This window comes from Carassius carassius, chromosome 12 (genome assembly GCF_963082965.1).
Source record: "Carassius carassius chromosome 12, fCarCar2.1, whole genome shotgun sequence".
Taxonomy (NCBI): Eukaryota; Metazoa; Chordata; class Actinopteri; order Cypriniformes; family Cyprinidae; genus Carassius; species Carassius carassius.
The window spans coordinates 11,176,692-11,198,376 of record NC_081766.1 but is presented as its reverse complement, the minus strand read 5'-3'; the positions used below and the strand labels follow the sequence as shown (position 1 = coordinate 11,198,376).

The window sequence follows — 21,685 nt, the reverse complement described above, 5'->3', positions numbered from 1 at the left end:
AAGTTCAAATCCAAATGATGTGTTGTAATCTGTGAAGAATTCATGTTTTCTCTGTTCATGTGCTGTTCAACACCCTATGACATAATTTTCAATTCTTTGGTATTCGTCTTTAACTTGTTCCCACTGGTGTAAGGGCAAACTCACAGTTAGACAGAAATGAGTCATTACTGACAGTCAGAGAGCAGTCAGACCTCTCACATTAAAGCTGGCCTCATGGATGTCATATCATCCATAATTAAATGACCACTACATGCTCATGTCAAATATCACTTCCTCAGACAGACTGGTAATGAATCACGGTTTTAAAATAATCAGCGGAGCAGGGTCTTTAGTTTTGGTGGTGTTCATTAAGTGACTTGTTATTTCTAGGAAGTCTTTTTTTCTGTTTATATATGTCTGGGGAAATTAATAACATAACTATTCTGTTATAGTTGATGTGCCTCCCACAGGCTTATTCAAGGGCCATTTGTGTTCTGTGTAAATGATGTTTGTGTGCTTCAAATGGAAGTTTGAATTGCCTTAGGCAGCCTTTTCTGTGCACTTTGGATTTGTTGTTGCCTGGAGTTCTCTAAGAGACATTTTTGAGATGTATAATGCACTTCCTCCAGTCGTTTACACAAAGCTCGGGATTGGCGGGTGTGTAGGTGGCCCTGTCAGATTTGGCATCTGTTTAGGCCTGCTGGTTCAAAAAGTTCGCCTACATCCACAAAGCTTCTTACATCATGCCCCTCATATTGAGATGGAAAGGTACGGAACGGTTCTGCCATGGTGGATGAAAGTGAATGCTGTTGAATGTTTGTGAAGTTGCTGCTTAGATGTGTTTAATCTTGTAGAGGAAGCTAAGAGAGGGTGGGGAGGGGTGGGAGTGAATGGTGGGATTGTGTTAGCGGTGGATGGCTCAGGATGTGCTCCCCTATGCGCCACCTCCCCTCCACCCAACGTGAGCCATTCGATCGTTCATAGTAGCTGTCAGCAGACAGGGCCGGGACTATGATGTAAGCAGACCATTCCGAGAATGACCTCAGTGGACTGGATTCCAAAATCCCAGTGCATTCATCGTGGCATTCCAGAGCTAAAATAGCTCAATAAGGATGCTGGCCGGCTTCTCTCCCACTCACTTCCCTTATGAATCTGTTAAGAATAATGTTTTCCATGCCAACTTGTCTATTCGTGGACTTGTTTTTGCCATGGCTGTTCTTTTCAGCAGCAATTACAAAACATTTGCGTTTGGACTTTCAATCAGAGAGCAGAGCTGCTAAGTTTTAGCAAGTTAATTTGATTATTCGATATTTGAAAAATAAAAACACTAATCAAATTTAACCATGTGTTGCTATGCTAGCCGTAAATATTGTTTATAAATAAATGTACTGGGTGGCGCTGTGGAGCGTGTTAACAAGTTGATTATATTCAATATTAAATATCACCGAATGTCCTCGTCTGCCTCGTGAAGGTTGGAATTACTTTTTTGTAAAAAATGATCTTACAAAATGGAATTACTTTTGAACAAATAAATCAGAGAAGCTGAGTTTTCATAATATCACCACCTCAATGAGAAATAACATGAAATCCAGACACCACTGAGGAATGTCAGCTGTCCATTACTGCATTCACGACTGCAGAGAAGCGCAGATGTACTCCGAGTGAGCCGAGAAGAGAGCTTATCTGACAGTGAATGCACATTCTGTACTGTTATTGGCTATGGTCTGCTTCATTTTATACATTTGCTCTGCTTGAGCTTAAATGCTTTTGTTTTTAAATAATATAGCCTATTTGTTGTAGACGTTGTGTATAATGCCTAATCATTGGAATTCGTGGCCCAGTGGTTAGAGAGTTTGACTCCTAACCCTGGGGTTGTGGGTCCGAATTTCGGGCTGGCAATACCACGACTGAGGTGCCCTTGAGCAAGGCACTGAACCCCCAGCTGCTCCCCGGGTATAAGCATAAAAATGGCTGCCCACTGCTCCGGGTGTGTGTTCATTGCTGTGTGTGTGCACTTTGGATGGGTTAAATGCAGAGCACAAATTCTGAGTATGGGTCACCGTACTTGGCTGAATGAATGTCACTTCACATAAGTTTGTTCAGCAATGGTGACAAAAACTTGATTATTAAAAAAGTTACGTCTTTCTCCTTAAACATCATTTAAATAAACAAATATTCATTTTTTATGAGCCCAAATATTTGAATGGAATATTTTGAAAAATGCCCATCCCTAATAATATGATTTCTCATGTGCTGTGTATCAGTAGAGCAGCAGTTATGTCTAAGCATCCAAGGTCTAAAATTCAATTACAAAGTCAGATTTAGTTAGGTTTAAATGACTGAATGTGTCCTTGACTTGCCTCTCCATTAATCCCTGATGTTCAGTCTATTAAGCACCTTTCTAGATAAGGATTAGGCCCTGTTTAATGTGGACTGTGGATTCTCACATTTACATAGACTCTCATTTTTAAGCTTATTAAAGGTTGAAAATGAGGAGATTATTTTATAGCTCTTCTTCTAGAAACCAACTGGGATGATGACAGTTTTCCAGTGATTTCTGTCACAAAGAGTGATGAATTGAGTGGAACACATGCTGCCTAGTCAAGTTCCTCATCAAGCTCGATGCAGTGCCCAGTGCCCTACACACCAGTGTGTTGGTGAGTTGCCTGCAGTGCTCAACGTTCAGTTTGAAAAGCCCCTTATTTGGAGAGTCCTGAATTGAGTTCACTGTTGTCACAAGAGTTTCACATGCTCGGCTCTGATGCACCAGGCCGCCTGTTTTGCTTCCTTTCACAAGGCTGGCTCAAAGGTGCCTTTGTCTCCTTAGATATTAGTTCTGGGCAGGTCATCTGAATAATAAAAGAATACTTTTTTAGGATTGATGCTTTAGTTTGTGTATGTTTTGAGCCTCTTGGAGGGGTCAGTAGAGTGCGGCGGTCTGGTGTTTTCCAGGAGACGAAGGCAGGTATCTGTCAGTTCTCCACCCTTTCCTTTCACTCATGGAGACTGAGTGGCTGGAAGACAATGCCCTGGGATTCCAGGCGTTACCTGAAAACACAGGAAGCCCCCTTTCCTGTTTTCAGGCCCGTGCCTGATCATTCTTGGTTAAATATTTTGCTCCTCTTGCAATAGATCATGGTGGTGAAGAACATTTTAATTCCATGTATTTTTTGTATTGCTACATGACTTTCTGGATTACTTGATACTTATGTGTCAGTCACAGCATTCAGTGGTCAAATAGGTTTCTATAATGACTGCTAGTTGTGGTAGTTTCATATTTTGTGTATCGCTTTGTGGTCTCTTCTCACAAAATAAGTTCATTTCAGATCAATATTTCGTTTTAATTTGTCATTTACTTGGTAAGAAGTCATGAATTAAGCAGGATAATGTACAGTAAGGTGGTCATAATCACAAAATGAACCCCTTCAGGATGATACAAAATCCCTGAATTTGGTTTGAAATTAGCTTTTTATTATTTTTATTTTCAGTGACCTAATGATTTTGTAACTTGTCTTAAAATGAGCAAAATTTTATGTATGCAACTGAACTTTGCTTTCATTTTTCTCTTTATAGATGACTTGGGAATGTCTTTTTCAATACCCAGATTACCTTTGCAGCTTGTGTTCTCAAGGCTGAACATTAATTCCACATGCAAGAGATCTCATGAAAGAATTCCTGCCACTCTGAGCTATCGATTAGAGCGTGTCAGCAGACCGGTGGCATGTGCTTCCTGCCTGCTCTTTTAAAGTCTGATATAGGAGTGTTACTTCCCCCGTAGGACTCATGGATTGTCAGAATTGATTGGCTTAATTGGTTTGATTGTGATAACACCCTTAAGGTTAAACAGCATCCTCTTGTTAACCAGCTCATGACTCTGCATAAGAAATGCACGGAGGATTTGGTGCCTTTGACTTTCTATGGTTGCAGTGAGACTCATCTGTGCCCATATGTAGCCAAATCCAATTATAACATTCCTCAAATTGCATTTGTCCAGTGTAGCTGTGTATTCAGTGATATTTCATTAGAAGTTGCTCAAGGTTGGACTGTATCCTCTGAGCAGCACATTCTATTAATTAAATCCTCTCTTGCCCTGAGTTAATGTAACTCGTGTGATTAATCACAGCCCTTTGATGGATGCGATTCATTACGGGTGAGCAGGTCGAATGCAAAATGCATCAATAAAGCATCCACTCATCTGGAATCATCTGAGCCAAGCTGTCAAGAGGGAAGTATATCTTCTCTGGCCTGTATAGTACACCTGCCATTGATAAAGATATGCATGGTTGGCACATACAAGGAAGAAAATGAGCAAGGTATCCAAAGGAAACCGATAAGGGATGGAGGAACATGAGAAAGACAAGGCAGACTGATCCAAGATAAACCTTCAGGTCCTTTTTTCAGCACCGCTATAGTTGATGACTGCTCATATTTGGTTGCCATTTGCTTGCTTGTAAAAGCCTGAATGATAATTTTCCACCTGTCTGCTCTGATTCACCATGAACACTCAGAGCAAAAATGCCTGAATAAAAAGGATAATAAAAGCCATGCTGCAGTCGGACTTCCGCAATCTCATGTTACTGGTAGAGACTCATGTGACGCCAAGGTTATTTGATTTGCTCTCACAGGAACCCTCAGCATTTAGTTTTCACCAACAGTAGCACTTTAATGTTAGTTTGTTCTTTACTGTTTGGATTTGTCTGTACACTTAAGACAACTGCATTTATTTAGGAAAGCCTTATTGTGCTTAAACATTGAGCTTGTAGTAATTTCAACATCTTTGTTGCAATAGATTTGGAGCATGTATTGTCGAGCTCCGGTGTACTAGGAGTTCATTGGATGGTTTGCTCAGTCCATTTAGCACATATAACGCAATGTCTGTCATACACAATGCTTCACTTTAACTGGCTTGTTTGAGGAAAGCATGAGGGACTGAATGACATCATGATACATAACAAGGCCCCTCCCTTTAGCAGAGCTAGCGTTTGATTGGTTGATACCAGCTGTGTGTGTCCGTTTGCGCTCTCTTGCATGTCTTCCTTTGGAAGATTGACAGTTGGTAGGTGTAGTTGCTGTTTTGTAGTGGGCTTGATAACAGCAGTGGCATTATACCAAGCAATCCTTTTGTCCTTGGTTGAATATTTCCTACTGATTATCATTGCTGAAAAAAAAATCCTACTACTGCAATGCAGTAGTGTAAAATATCTCCTTTTTTCACATTACAGTAACAGTTAGAAAGGAAATCAGATATGGAGCAATAGGATCCCAGTATCATAATGCAGTAAACAGCTGTCTGTCAAACAAAAGAAAAAGAGAAAATCTCTCACTGCTCTTTACTTTATAACCTCTGTAGCTTTATTATGGATCAAAGTATATATAATTCATGTGGAGCTCATGTGTTTTAGTTTTTAATTTGATTATTCAGTTATTTCTTACTTGAATGCTACTGTTAAATGTATCTAATGTAGGCCTACCTGAAAATTAAAGCACTTTATTTAATTTGTATCTTTTGTTGCATTCTATTAGTCATCTTGTTTGTTGTTATTTATTTTTAATAAGAAAGATAAATTAAAATAACAAAAATAAGTAATCGTCCACCGTTAGTTTCAGGTTAGTTCAGACATTATCTCTAATAGTGTTGTCACGGTACCAAAATTTCAGTATTTGGTACCGATACCAGTGAAAATCCACGGTTCTCGGTACCAATTTCGGTACCAAAGCAAAAATATGCTAATTTAAAAAAAAAACTTTTTAGCACTAAAAATAAAACCAATGCCATTCTTTATACTTATTTACAATTGATTTTAAAGTTTTTCTACAAGTTATATAATTATGAAAAACAGTAAAAACAAGTTTCACCCTAATTTAATTTGTCTTTTAATTTATGAAATTTAAACACATTTTATTTCTGGTAAATAAAGGGGATTTTCTATTAAAATTAAAACATGTAAGAAATATTGTGATTTATTTCTTTAAAAAATAAAGTTTTATAAAATTTTTCAACAGTAGTAGCAGTATCACATACATTTTACTAAATAATAGTAATATTTCAAGCACAATGCCTTTATGTAAAAATTTACTTTTAGGCCTAATGAATGCATATTTGTCATTTTAACTGAACTTAAAACTGGTGGTGATGCTTAAGATATTTTTGGTCATTGATGGTTTCTGTAAAAAAAATAGTAATAGATCATATTAATTAGTATTAAAATTAATTATTATTAAAAGATAATAATACTACTAATTCTACTATCATACTAATGTATATACAATGCACTATGAATTGATGAGCTGCTGGGCTCATGAATATTAATCACGTTGTCTGCGTTCGGTCAAACTGATTTGCTGAAATCAAAACAGGGACGGTACAAAATCAGCGCCAGCCAATAATATTGCCATTTGCGCATTAGCTCCGCCCACTACCGGAGAAACCGGTATGTCTTCTGCTTGTTCAAAAATGAATGTGAATAATTCTAAATGAACTCAAGATTACAGGAAAAGACAATAAAGAATAGTTTACATATAGCGTGTCGATTCAGCGTGGTAAGACTCTCGCTCTCTCTCTCTTTTGCATGTGTGAGAAACTGAAAAGATCGCTTGATGGAGAGAGAACTCTGAAGCTCAGATGCTAAAATTAATGCAAGCGTCATGTGCTTCAGTCTATGTAGTAAACAAACCCGCACGTCTCTGCCATTCATTAATTCGCACAGAGACGCGCAGAACACTGATTCATATTTCAAGCAACTTTTGCAGCTTAACATTTACAGATACTGGTCCATATGGAGATTTGATTTGATTAATGTATGCTAACTTTGACAAATTCTATGACTGTCCATATTAAAATGTAAGTTTCATTTTCATGACTGGATTTTGAGATTCCGTCCTCGTTTTCTGCTTCGCGGAAATCATAGCGCTGAACCGGGTTTGAACGGGACCTCGGTACTACCGGTACTTAAAGAAACCTGGTACCGTCACATTTACATTTTTTTAGTACCGACTTGGTACCGAAGTACCGGGTCTTTTGACAACACTAATCTCTAATATGGGTGCCAGCAAATTCTGTCAGATATGTCGGTCAGGTCTTACATTTGAATCTTGAAATTGCGTGTTTCAGCCTGACAGTGCTTTGCACTGTTTGCTCTGCAATTGACTGGTAAAAATCACAATCACACTTCACTGCTTAGAAATGCTGTACGAACTGCCAAAAGAAAGCAGAGCACGAAAGTCCAAAGAAAATCAGACTTCCCTTTGTGTGTTTTCATGCACTTTGCAGGTTTGCAGACCCTAACGATATTGGGCAACTCTGGTAGCCCCGTTTGATTCGTTGATCGAGAATGGCTAAATGGGGTCAGGCGCTGCGGGCTCCTTCTGAGTCTGACTGACCGAAGTCTGCTGTGGGAAGCATCCAGAATCTTACCATGCGAATGTACATTAACAGTATCACAACTGACAAAGCTATATGGTTAGAGATAAGCCTGAGATAAGTCTGAGGTAAGCCCCATTGATGTGACGCATCAATAAGTAGACGTCTGCATCATTAAGACATTGAAGGTATGTGTACAGGGCGTGTTTGTTTGCCGCTCAGTTTGCTTTCAACATTATCTGTGTACATCTTTTAAAATGCATTGTCAGTCTTGTTTGTGCATGTGTGCATCACCGTGAAATGTCTTTCCAAGTTTTGTGGGCCATCTCATCTATTTTGCAGAAGACCTTTAGTCTTGTGTTTCCACTCAGTCTGTTTCTTATCAGGGCTTTGCAGTGAACGGCTTTAGAAAATGGCTCAGCTGGACTGGACGCATACAGTGAGGCAGGTGAAGTCAAGCTCTTTTTTGACATCCTTTTCCCATCTTAAAGACTCCTTTGAGGCACAAACAATAGGACGGCAGTTATGCTCTAAAATAACTGCATCATTTGTCCTCTTAGCTCTCATATGTGAAGGGCTATTCCTTGTAAGATCGAAAGTGCTGCAGTGATGATGGGTTTTTGTAGGACAACCCAGAAGATCATTTTTTTTCCGTTGTTGTTTTTTTTTGGGGGGGGGATCACTGAAAATAACATATGCCTAAAGGTCATTGGGCACTGTCTGAATCTGAAATTTTATTTTATTTATTTTTTTACATTTTACGCTTCTGTAGCAAGCATCTTGAGAAGCGTTTTGACCGCTCAGAGTCACCGTACAAGTAAACGTCAAAATCCAGATTGCGGATTGCTAAGTTCATCCACTTCGTCTCGTAGCACAAAGCACCGAAAAAAATTTGTTGGACGTTGAGTTCACAAAAATTGGGGGTCTTTTTAATATGTGGCTCTGGTATCGCTACCAAAACATCAAACTGAGCCACAGACATCCTGAAGTAAACTTTTACGCATCAGACTCTGTGTGCAAGGTTTTTGTGTGTGACAAATTTTTTGGATTTCTAATACTTTCGAATAGGAAAATTTACAACTACACCGTAGTCATTTGACTTTAACGTCACCACCATTAAGCTTCCAGCTCTTTCAGTCTTTATTTAAAAAATTTTTTTTTTTACTTTTACTAATAGTTTGCAAGAGTATGATTATAAACTAAGGCTAAGAATGTAAAACAGACTAGTTGAATAGATGAGTTTACCTGTTTAATGTCCCTGACACTTGTTAATAACTGCCCTTTTTCAAGACAAGTAAAAGCTTTTAAAAAATTACAAAGTCTTTTAAATTTTATGTCAGAATAAAATAAAAAAAAATATTGTTAACCACAGACCTTATTTAACCAAAACCCATTCAAAAAAATTAACCCATAGGCTTCAGGATGATGGAACCAAAAGTGCAAAAATGCTAACTTGTTTAAGGATTTTGGCTAACAAAATTATGTTATTCCTGCAGCATCCTATTTGCTCAGCCTAGTGTTGTTCCAAGCTTGTATGAACCCCCCAAAAAAGATATTTTAAACGGATTGGGGTCCATTAACTGTTATTGTATAGACAAAAACACTAAGACGTTTCAAAACGCCTCAATTTTGTTGCACAGAAGAAATTCAAACAAGTTTGGAGATGTAGAGTAATTGATGACAGGTTTTGTTATTGGGTAAACTAACCCTTTTACATGTCCTCTGCTCTGTAATCACATGAGGGTAATTTTTTATGATTTGCTTCATTTGTTTGGGGTTCCAGGTCGAAGCAGATATTTCTTAGATTCCTCACTTTAACATTGTTTGAAAGCAATGTAATGTTCAGGCTGTTGTGGATGCCTAACCCCCTGTGGGCCTGCTGTACGGAGGAGATGGAAAGTTTTTTTGCAGCCTCCATGGAGCGATGTCTGGTGAAGGCAGGATTTCCCCTACTTAAGAGCCAAAGCAAGAGCACTAACCTATGTGTGGGTTAAAAATACTCTCTCTTCTGTGTTTCTAGGGGGTCTGTCCTGGCTGAGAGAAAAAATATGCATGGTAGAATTCATCTGTGTGTTTACTATACTGTTGAGATTTTGTCAGGAGCTCAGGCTGGTCATTCCATCGGATATTCACAATGTAATTATGCAACAGTTTGAAGCATCATGGATATCATTATTATTGTAAAGTGCTTTTTCATGCAATTTTTTAGGCCTTCATAATATGATTCATGATTTTTGTTAGCATTACCATCAGTAACTGCTGATGTAACTTTCATGTGCTGTGGTTGTACAATAGGGTTGTGCCGATCGTGTATCGACAATCGTCAGAGATATCGACATAAGTAGATTTCTCTGACGATAATCAAGACGATATAAGGCTCATTTTCCTATTAATGTATTAGATTATAATAATAATAACTATTATTTTTATTTTTATTAGGCTGCTTATAATTCGGCTATCAAACTGCCCAGTTATTTCACTTCAGCACCGCATTTCACACACACACACACACACACACACACACACACACACACACACACAACGCGTGCTAATTAAATATTTAAAAATTAAATAATAAAAAATAGGGATGCACCGAAATGAAAATTCTTGGCCGAAACCGAAAAAGAGAAAACCAAGGCCGAAAACCGAAACCGAAACACCGAAAGAAATTATCCCAATTATTAGTACCATTGCATTTATTGCTATGACCGTGTACTAACTTTACTAAAATTAAAACATTGCAATTGCATAAATTAATATTAAAGTTTCAAAGATAATTACAATTACATAAATTATAAAAAAACATAAAAATGCATAATTACAAATTATGAAAATATTTATTAAGCACATTGCAACAATGCACAGTATAAAATAAAATTCAAACTAAAATTTAATCCCACTCATCTGTATATTAAATAATAATGTACAGACCTACTGGCCTGCAGAAAGGTTTTAAAATTAACTGTTCTCTCATAAAAAGTGCATTTAGGTGAAGAGCATTTGAAATTTTTCTCTGTAGGACTAGAAAGTGCATTACTTCTCCAGTAGGCAAGACTGTTATCACTTCTGGGGATGGGGACTTCAGACAGATAACCATCTAGCTGTTGAGCAGTTGAGCTTGTCATCTGCCTGACATTTGAGAAATATTTGAGAGAGTGTATTTAAATAGGGCCAGGGCATAAATAAACATTTTTATCAAATTAAAGCAGAAATCTAGCAAAATATCTAGCAGAAATATGGCTACAATCTGATATTATGCATGTATATGTATATGTGTGTGTATTATATATGCAGAGACGAGTCTTTTTTTTTTGCGCTCTGATCTCAGTCTCCTGCGCTTGGCGCTTCTCCGTCTCCACGCGGGTTCTCCGCATCCAGCGCGGCCTGGAGCATTTCTCGTGTGCTCTGCCATATTTCCGCGTCCAAGTAATGGCCTTTATAACGCGGATCAAGCACATTCGCGATGAAGTGCGGAGGATCCGAAAAGATCTCAGTGAGACGTGTGCTAACAGACTCTATAAGACTGTACTTTTCTTTGTTTTCACTTCGTGGTCCGTCTCAATCTCTTTGTTAGGAGACGCTTTAGTGCTGCGAATAAAGGAATAAGAATAGAGAGAATGTTCTCTATTAAGACCCACTGGTGTGAAGTGAATGACGCGGGGAGCTCGTGGTCTGCGCTATGCAGGTGCACGTGCAGGTCGCGGTTTCTGTTTGCGTCATCATAACATTTCGGCCGTGTTGTTTCGGTAATAAAAGTGTTTCGGCCGAAAACCGAAAATGCACTTTTTGGCCGAAAATTTTCGGTGGCCGAATATTCGGTGCATCCCTAAAAGTTATAGCTGTTTAAGTTTATTGTAATAAAAAAGTAATGCAATAAAACTTTTATATTTTATTAAAATAATATATAAATAAAAATTTGGTTCACCCTAAAATTATATGAAATAAAAGCCATAGTTCTAAAGAAGTTGTGTTCCAAATTTTTTGAGACTAATATCTTAAAAAATGAGATTTTTATGAGCTGTTATACCAACAAAGGCCACTAGGTGACATTCATGCCCAGTTGATGATTCCTAAAGGACACTTGTTACCACTTGACACATTACATCAACCATTAAAAATATATAAATTTTCGATTGTATTCTCAATATTTTTGGACAAATACTAGAAAATATATTTAGTTTGGATTATTAGCATAAAAACTAGAGTTTAAGTCACTGTAAGTGTGTTTATGGGTTTTTCATAACAAAGGTCACAACTCCTGGTATAGTTTTGATTTTTTCGTTACTTTCTCTTGTCACAAATTGATAACCACTATGGATAATAAGTTCAATCTGCCGCCTAGTTATTATTTTCATGCACTCCACACTATAATATGATGCATGCAAAATACATAGTTTCGGCCGTTACAAAGTCTCCATCCACAAACAGACGTACATGGTCTGTAGATAAAAGGTATTTCATTGAACTTTAACAAGTAATCTGAACGGCCTTTATATGTGTAATATATTAAATGAACCCTCACTAACTGAGTTTAATGCCACAGTTATATTATAATGCATCTCATTCTTGTTTCTGTGGCGGTGCGTCGAGCTCGTCATGAGGCACGCGGTCCGGAGCGCTGTATGACTGATGCATCAGTTCAACTCAACTTACTCCAAATATATGAACTTGCCTGTTTTAAATACTTTATTTAACGTGTTCGTTTATGCCCAATAGTAGTGTTAAACTGCTGGACTCTAAATGAAATCTACTATTGATATTCACCGTTGACTGATTTTGCAGAACATTTAGACTGATAACTTCCGTGCGCAGATGCGGACGTGCGATATGACAGTTGCGTCCAACTATGTATGAACTAGCTGTTTTAAATACAGTATTTTTATATTTAACGTTAGTTTATCAGTATGTTTGAAAGTATATTTTTTCGATTATTGGTGATTACATAGGCCTCTCTCGCGCACCTGCGCGGTTTAAAACACTCAATAGTTATGATTTGACAAGGACAAAGAGTCTCTCTCTAGCTCCACCCATCCACGATAATATCGTGTATCGTCGATCTCACAGGCTGACGATATGACGATCTGAAAAATGACCATATCGCCCAACACTATTGTACAAGGTTTTTATTTTAACTTTTTTAATGACCTTTTGTGCCCCGTGACCTCTTGTGATACTCTTCTGACAGATTTGTAGGGCCTAATGCTATTTTTAGGAGAGAGGTGTGCGTGCATCCCCTGTCCCTCCTGGTTTCATCCTGCACTAAATAGCAGACCTAAAAAATCCCTCCAAAGTGGAGGTAGGTGTAGAAGGGTGCCTTGTGTCATTACTTCCTGTGCTGTGTAGACAACGTGACCTCCTTTGCTGCAGAGGTTGGGGGATGTTTGTTTTTTTTAAGGTGATGGCTTATCACAGATTTTAAAGAGAGAGAGGACAACAAGCTTTGAGTAATCTCAACAAATGTTAGCAGCCTTGCATTAGCACTTCTTTTAAGCAGTCATAATGGCCTACATGTCAAAACTTATTTGCTTAGTTTGTAGAATAATTACTGAAACACTGAAAGGAAACATGACCGTTGCTCTTTTTCAGATCAGATTGTGGCATTGATAATGGGGTTTATCTGAATCTCACGCTCGTAGTGGTGGAGAGGGATACTGGTGTTTAATGATTGCTTTCATGCTTGTTTGATGGCTGTAACAGGGTGCTAATTGCTGCTGTCCATACTGGACTCTCGCAGAGCGTTAAAAAAAAAGGCAGGAAATTGCTTCTCCAATTTCAAAACATAGCATAATAATAGAAGCTCATGGATGTCAGATGTAGTGTGAACGTTACTTTATCTAAGGGCTCTTAGCTTACCTGCGTTTAATGCTTTTATTAAAGAATCAGTTGATGTGTCCAAACTAAACTATATATATGTGTTAGACATGTGCCGGTATTCTGTAATGCGATATATCATGGTAAAGGATATGCACGATATTGTTATTGTGGGAATAATTATATATTATAAATTATTCCGAATTTGGAATGCATTTTAAGAATAATCTTCACACCAACTGTTCAAAATGCACAACACTTCTGTATGCTGCCTGAAAGACTCGTGTGGGCTCTAAAGTAAATAAGCACACATGAGAAGCACATGAGGGAACACGTGAGAGACGCACTGAATGAAAGCACATTCACTCTCTGACAGCAGATGGCACTCCGCTTTAGAAAATGCAGCTGTTACCCTGGAAACTTCATAACTAATGCAGCTGCTACTTTCTAAAACATATTTAAATAGATTTAAATAGCAATTCAGATTTGTGGATTTGCTATGGTGTAAATCACAGCACCAAATGCTTAAATATTTAGACTTTATAGGCTATTTCTTTTCAAACATTTTTTACATTTTAATCTGGACAACAACATGCCCTAGATATTGTTTTAATATGATATAACATAAGTGTTTTGATTCTTTATTGTTCATTCATACTTTACATTAGGGCTTCATTAGTTAACATTAGTTAATTCATTAGTTAACATAAATTGCCAATGAAAAATTCTTCTGAAAATTCCTTAATCTTAGGTATTCCGATATTTAATAACAGATTGTTAAAATTGCAACTGAAAGTTGCAACTGTGTTGTTTAATCAGCTAACATGGATTAAGACTTGTATTTTTTAACAAAGATTAATAACTTCCGTAGCAAATGTAGTTATTGCTCATTGTGAATGTTAATGCATTAACTAAAGTTAACTAATGACATCTTATTGTAGTGATACCTACTGGTCTTTATAGTTCTTTTGCACTTTAATCTGTGTAAAACTTTTAACTAGGGCTGAAACGATTCCTCGAGTAACTCGATTACAAAAAATGATCGAGGCAAATTCCTCTGCCTCAAAGCCTCTTTTAATTTATTTTAAATCTCACGTCAGGTTCTTTCGCAATGATTTTTTTTTTATGTGACAATGCGTTTACGTCACCCACAAAGCGGAAGGAGACACAAGCGCTGCGTATGACTGCAAGGAGTCAACAGTGTTTTGATTTGAGGGCGCGGGCAAACATAAAGACAATGTCGTGGCGTGTGTCCATTGCAAGATAGAGCTGGCATACCACAACTAGGGCCCTAGGATTTCCGCGATGCAGTAAACGCGGAGGGAATTGCGGAATACAGTCATAAAAACGGAATTTACTGTTTAACGCGGAATGGCACGGAATTTGCAAATTTTGAATGAATTAATCAAAAATAGGTTATTGCACTTACATCGAATCACGATATGGACTAATATCTGTAAATATTAAGCCGGAACAGTCTATTTAAATATGAATCCTGCATGTTCTGCGTGTCTCTGTTAATGAATGGAGCACAAGCGCGTCTTCCTTTATCACACACACTAAGCGCGTGTGACGCTCCTGTAATTTCATCATCTGCTGTCTCACTAAATAAGGATGTGAACACATGAACAACATCTCCAGAACTGCTCTGACAGTCACTTCATGAGCATTTGACCGTTTGATTTGAGTAAAACTAGCGTCACATCACATACACAGAACTGTAAAGGTACGTCAACCCATCAAAATAAAAGTCCTGTTTAGTTTAAAGACAAGTATTTGCCAGATATGTATTACTATTGTTCAGCAGAATGTACATAGCCTATTACTACAAAAGAAATCAGACATTTTTTTTTAAGGTTTAATCACACAACATTTCTTCCATGTTTTATTTTTAATAGTAAATCCCCTTTGTTTACCAAAAAGTTAAGTTTGCTTAATTTTCAATAATTAAAAGATAAATTTATGTTTTATGTGTTTAATGTTTAATGTGCATCTCAGAAAATACTTTATTTAAAACCCCAATTGAATGGCACTTAAATGCACTTAATTCATCTGTCAACTTTGTCATTGTTCACAGTACAAGTACAGACAGAGAAACAATGGGTAATAATTAAATGTTTTTTTTTTTTTTTATGTATGCATTTCAATTTATGCATCTAAAAAAGGAAACTAAGTTGTTCATTTTAAGAGACCCAGGAGTCTTATTTTCTCTTGCATAATTAATATTGCACTTTAATTAAGCAAAAACACATTTTATTCGATTACTCGATTAATCGATGGATTAGAATGGTAGAATACTCGATTACTAAAATATTCGATAGCTATATCCCTACTTTTAATTGTATATATTTTTCTGTATTGGTTTATCATATTTAAATGTTCAGTTATATTTGTTATAAGAAAAAAGTTATTAAACCTGTTATGTTATGACTTTTTTTTTTAAACTAAAATTCAATACCCTGATAATACCGTATACTGTGATACGCATTAGCAATTAATCGCAACATGAACATTTGATACCGGCATATCACTGTGTGTGTGTGTATGTGTGTGTATATATATATATATATATGTGTATGTATGTGTATATATGTGTATATATATATATATATGTGTATGTATGTGTATATATATATATATATATATATATATATATATATATGTATGTATATATATATGTATATATATATATATGTATGTGTATGTGTGTGTATATGCATATATATCTATGTATGTGTATGTATGTATATATGTAGAAGATCATGCCCTTTCTTTCAGAACATGCTGCACAACTCCTTGTTCAAGCTCTTGTTCTGTCCAGGCTGGATTATTGCAATGCCCTCTTGGCAGGTCTTCCAGCCAGTTCCATCAAACCTTTATAATTAATCCAGAACGTGGCAGCAAGATTAATTTTTAGTGAGCCAAAAAGAATACACGTCACACCTCTGTTTATCAATTTGCACTGGCTTCCAATAGCTGCTCCCATAAAATTCAAGGCATCGATGTTTGCCTACAAAACTACCACTGGCCCTGCACCCATTTACCTAAAATTGTTACTTCAGACTAGGGATGGGACGGTATGAAAATTTTATATCACGATTATAGTGACTAAAATTATCACGATTATCAATATTATCACGGTTTTGTTGAAACAAGATGAAAGTGTTCAAAAATAGTTGATGCTCACACTGAAAACATTTCAGCAAGTTTTATATTTAATAATCAACAAACAACTAATAAAACAAGCAACTCTATGCACTTAATTTAAAGAAAGATTAAATTCTGTGGCATTTCCTTCCTTACAATGAAAAGTGTAGAAGCATAGAAAAGCATAGAAAAGTCACTGACTTTCGCCATTCCTTCTCGAAAAAAAACAAAAAAAACATTGTGCACTGCGCTTGCGTCAGACTGTTGCTGGCTGGACATGATTTAATAGTGAGTTATTAAAACCGCGATAATCAAACACGGTTTTAATGATAATTCATTTTTAAACGATATTACTAACCTTCAGCACATTTTATCACGGTTATCAATAAAACCGGTTATCGTCCCATCCCTACTTCAGACTTATGTGCCCTCTAGAAGCTTGCGTTCTGCAAGTGAACGTCGCTTGATTGTGCCATCCCAAAGAAGCACAAAGTCACTTTTACGGACTTTTAAATTAAATGTTCCCTCCTGGTGGAAAGACCTCCCAAACTCAATCCGGACAGCTGAGTCCTTAGCCATCTTCAAGAATCGGTTTAAAACCCATTTCTTCCATCTTTATTTGACCCTATAACTTTAGCACTCACTATTCTAATTTTATTCTTTAAAAAAAATCTAACTACCTTTCTAATCTTTTTGTATTCTATTTTCTTTTCATTTATTATGCATGTGTGTGTGTGTGTGTGTGTGTGTGTGTAAAGACCTCTAACACTAGCTTGCTCTATTCTTTTTTTTATTATTCTATCCGTTTTCTTTTTATTGTATTATTTAAAAGCCCATGCTAGGTGTACTGTGTTAACCTAACTGAGACTTGTTATAGCACTTATATATCATTGCTCTTTTTGTTGTTTTTGATTGCTTCCACTGTCCTCATTTATAAGTCGCTTTGGATAAAAGCGTCTGCTAAATGAATAAATGTAAATACATCTTATATATATATACACACACACACACACACACACACACACATATATATATATACACACACACACACACATATATACATACATATATACACATATACATACATATATACACATATACATACATATATACACATATACATACATATACAGCCAAGTGGGCTCAGTTTCTTAACATTCTTAACATATACATTTAGTGGACGCTTTTATCCAAAGCGATTTAGAATGCATTCAGACTATACTTTTTATTTATTTATTTATTTTCCCAGTATGTGTGTTCCCAGGGAAGTGAACCCACAATCCTTTGTGCTGCTAACGCAATGCTCTACCACACTGTATGCCTAGATCTATTTGTAAATCTGTAAGTCAAGGTTTCTTCATAATCTATGTAAGTGTCAATAATGCACTGGGTAAATCTCAGCAGAGATTGTCAACTTTAATATTCACAGCTTTGACCTTCCGTTCTAAATCCGTTGCTCTGGAAATGTACTGCCCAAAACTCAAGTCCTGCTGACCCACTGTATGTTTCTTTTTAACGTCACACAAGGAAATAGTTTTTACAGTGGCTTTCTTATTTAAAAGTATGAGAATGAAAACATGATAATGTTTCTGATTCACTTTAAAAACCTTGTCGCTTTGAAAACTATTTTGGTTATCAGCATTGAAAGGATCTGACTCGAAAGGAATTTTCTTCTTTAACTTTCTCATTGGTTCATTGGTTGCTCTTGAGTTCATTTGGCTTTTGCACAGATGTGGGTTTACTGATGTGGCACCGACATGCTATTGACCGCAAATGATAAAAATGGATATGATTATCAAACTATTCGTGTAATCAAGATCAAACTGACATCCATTGTAACCATGTCTCCTTTTGTATAATACTTTTGATCTTCATATATCGCGGCTGTGATTCATCATGAACATAGACAAGATTGTTGAGCTGTGGTTGCAGGACTGTTTCCCATGGACCACGTCCCATTCCTCCTGGTGCTTAAACCTCCCGTCCCACAAAACTAAAAAGACAACAGTTAAATAAGCAATAGCACAAACAAAAACCATAACCAGTTACAAATTAAATTAACAGTACTTTAAGTTTTTTAGGTATAGTTTTAACAGTAATAGGCCTATTTCAGTACAGAATTACTACAGAAACTGAATAATCTATTCAACTGTAAAATAACACTGAATAGTCTTCACTGTATAAATAAACAGTAATGACAAAGACAACAGCAGGTTTATTTAGATTGAGAGCAGTGATAAAAATCTCTATGCTGTTATACTAAATATCACTTCTAATATCATACCAGTCAGAACTAAATGTTTTGTTATCCAGAATATGAAACTTCCATATTTGTTCTGTTTTTCCCCTCTATTGCATAACATATTGCAGGGAAATCCCTTGAGGTTACTCTTCAGTTTCTCTCTCTAATTCAATGAAACATTTCTATTTTCTTCGCATTTTACATTTGCTATACTTTTTTAAATGGTTCTTTTCAACACTAACATGAATTTATACTTGGAGCTCTACAGAAGCCGTGTGAGGTACATTTCCTGCACTTGACACTGACGAACCAGATTCTCTGAAGTCAGGGCATTTTTTTTCTTCTTCTGGTTTTACTTTCATGAAACGGTCTGTGTTGTGCTAACCACAGAGTGGGGCCACTAAATGGGCAGCACATGCTCTGATTGGATAGTGAGGCAAAGTGTTTCTACGCACACATATATCTGACACTTATTTCCTCCCAGAAAGCCAAGCAGCAACCAGGAAGTGGTGCCTCACCAGTGGATGTCTTGCTCTCTCACTGAGAGGCATTTGCTCGGCATGTTTCTTCACAGAGATCTCAGGGATGGTGTTATCCGCTATGTCAGGCATCAAATTTAGAATATTATGTTCGGATAACTCAGTTAAATCGAGCCTAGCTCATCGAGATGAGACTTTGATGCAATTGTTTGCATTTGAAACGGACTAAAATAGATTTTTGGCTTCCTGCTTCTGGATATTGTTAAGCTTTTTAGCTTTTCTCCCCTCATCAACCATGAGTTTACCACGGAAGGCCACACCGGAGGAGCAAACAGGGTCAAACAGGAATCCATCACGCAGTTCGTCTGGCAGGGAGAGCACTCGTCACTGGCGTCTCCTCAGTAGGCCTTGGCTAAAGCACCGTTCAGTTTCAGTTCCCGAGGAGCCATTGGACACGCATGACAGAAGGAATCTGGCTGGATGGAACATGCACACACAGAGCTTGACATGGTCCAGAAGCAGCAGCAGTGCACATCCGTCCAATCCTCCTATCTCCAGGGTCCACAGTCTCCCGGACCCTCAGAGGGTCACCAGCCGCGGTGTCCTCCTGGAGCATGCTAATCTTCAGAGGGACTGGTTATCTCGAAGCTCAACCCCTTTTTTAAGATCTACGTCTGAACCGGGGAGTGAAACACGTAATGAGACTCCACCGCTTAGACGGGGACTGAGCTCTCAAACGTTTTCAGGGATTCTGCTGTCCATGTCAAGACGAATTAGCCAAATTTTAAATACCTCTCCTGAGCTGGCTGTTGGAGATATTTCAGAAAATGGTAGGAAACTTGATTTATGGTTTTGATATTATGCACCGCATAAGTGCTCTCATTTGATGGTTTAGGCTATCTGAAGTGGATGGTTCACAAAAATGTCTCATTTTATGTTCCACAGAAGAAAGTAAGTCATAGTAGTTTGGAGTGACATGAGAAGTAGGGCTAAATTTAGACTGAAATGTGGCACAGAAGTCTTTCTGAAAAGTGCATCATTAGACAGGTAGTTTAATGCTGCTCAGAGATTTGTCTTAAATGCAGTTACAACTGTATAATTTGATTCCTAGGTGCTGAGGTGGGTCTGAGCAGGCTTTATTTAGTCTGGCTTTAATGCCGCATTGCTTCTTTACACTGAATTTTGAGAAGGCACAGAGCAGCTTTAACTCAGCTGTGTAAAAGTGCCTTGGGTGAGTAAATGATGATAGAATTTTGGTTATCCCTTTATGTGCCACCTCCACACTAATTTGTTTAAAATTTGGTTCAGTTGTTGGGTAGGTTAAGCACTTTGTCAGATTGAGCTGCCATCCCATGTACTATAATAATATAATATATATCAGTGGATGTGATATTACACTTACTTTTTGAGTGACATGACTTTGTCGTCCTGTGGATTTTGATTACTAAAGTTATTTAGCTTTCTTGTGTTTTACCAGAGTAGATTTATCTTATAAGAAAGCTGTTGTACCAGAAAATGCTAAATTGAAGCATGAGCAGTTAAAATGAATGGGAATACATCTTCAAGCTTTCCACATCTACAGTAGAATCAATTGTCATTTAGTAATTTTTTTTTTACTGAGATGAACCGTTACATGAAAATGGCATATTTCTAAACACCTTTCTCACACCGTATTTCATTCAAATTTTCTGTGTACAGTGTTTTTTTTTTATTAGGAGAAAAATTAATGCGTGCGCCTTGAAAAAGATCAAACTGCAAGCATTGTTCTTTCCAACCTCTCCATTGACTCCATTAGCATTTGCAGGTAAAATGGAAATTCATTGAACACTGTCTCACTATCCGAGTAAACACCTTTTTCTCATTTAGATTCACTTCCCCCTTTCCAACCTAACTCTGAACACTTCCCATCACCATTTTCAAAAATGCTAATTAGCTAGCATGGAAAGGCATATGCATATACTTGATAGAGCATATGCGAAAATAATAATTACGAAAGTAATTATTGCTTTCGGCTCCTCTGGGTTCAACACTGTGATCCCTGGGTTAGCTTGGAGGTTGTGTCAACAAACCTTGGGGTGACAGCAGGGTTTTGACCCCCTCCTAAATCCAACTTTTTCCTCCATTCCTTTAGAAATGTAGGAGGCAGCTAACTCACCTCTTTTTGTATGCTAATACATGTTCCTGCCAGGGTACAAAGACCGTGGGCTCGTCACCTTTTAGCCTTATTACCCTTTGAAAAGCTGGGGCAAAGGTGGTCTACAGAAGTCATGAGAAAGCACCCTGTGAAATAGATTTTTGAAAGGAGAGAGAGGCAGAACTGTACCTTCAATATAGCTGATTTCTGTGTTAAATCAGAATGTAAAAAGAACTATTTACATCTTTGACACATTAGTAAGCACAGTTTCCTCATTTAGGTCATCTCGTCATGGGCTGGTTGCTCCAGGAATGCCCCAGCCTGACAGAAACACAGTGGGTGGGGAGAGCAGCGAGCCTTAGACCTGCAGCTGAAAATGGGGCACTGCTGAATTTGCAGTCCCAGTGTCATGCCAGAGATAACTTTGTTCTGTCCTGCAGATATTCCCTCAAGAGTTGGCACAAAAAAATTGCCATTCCTCCTTAACAGCGAGAGTGAGCAGGAACAGTAAAGACATTTAATCCATTAGAAAG

The 21,685-nt window shown here is 37.3% G+C and overlaps 1 protein-coding gene across 5 annotated transcripts in view; it reads left to right on the top strand.

The window, feature by feature from the left end:
* rasal2 (RAS protein activator like 2) overlaps window positions 1-21,685 on the top strand; it is a 78,377-nt gene that overhangs the window by 3,651 nt on the left and 53,041 nt on the right. The window contains exon 1 of one of the 5 annotated variants that reach the window (XM_059563458.1): window positions 19,010-19,848. The exons of 2 other annotated variants lie outside the window; for them this stretch is intronic. In XM_059563458.1, the coding sequence (XP_059419441.1) occupies window positions 19,314-19,848 (535 nt within the window). In that variant the 5' untranslated portion in view covers window positions 19,010-19,313. Of the gene's footprint in view, window positions 1-19,009; window positions 19,849-21,685 lie in introns of those variants that run through there. 2 more of the 5 variants (XM_059563457.1, XM_059563456.1) reach the window with 2 other exon arrangements.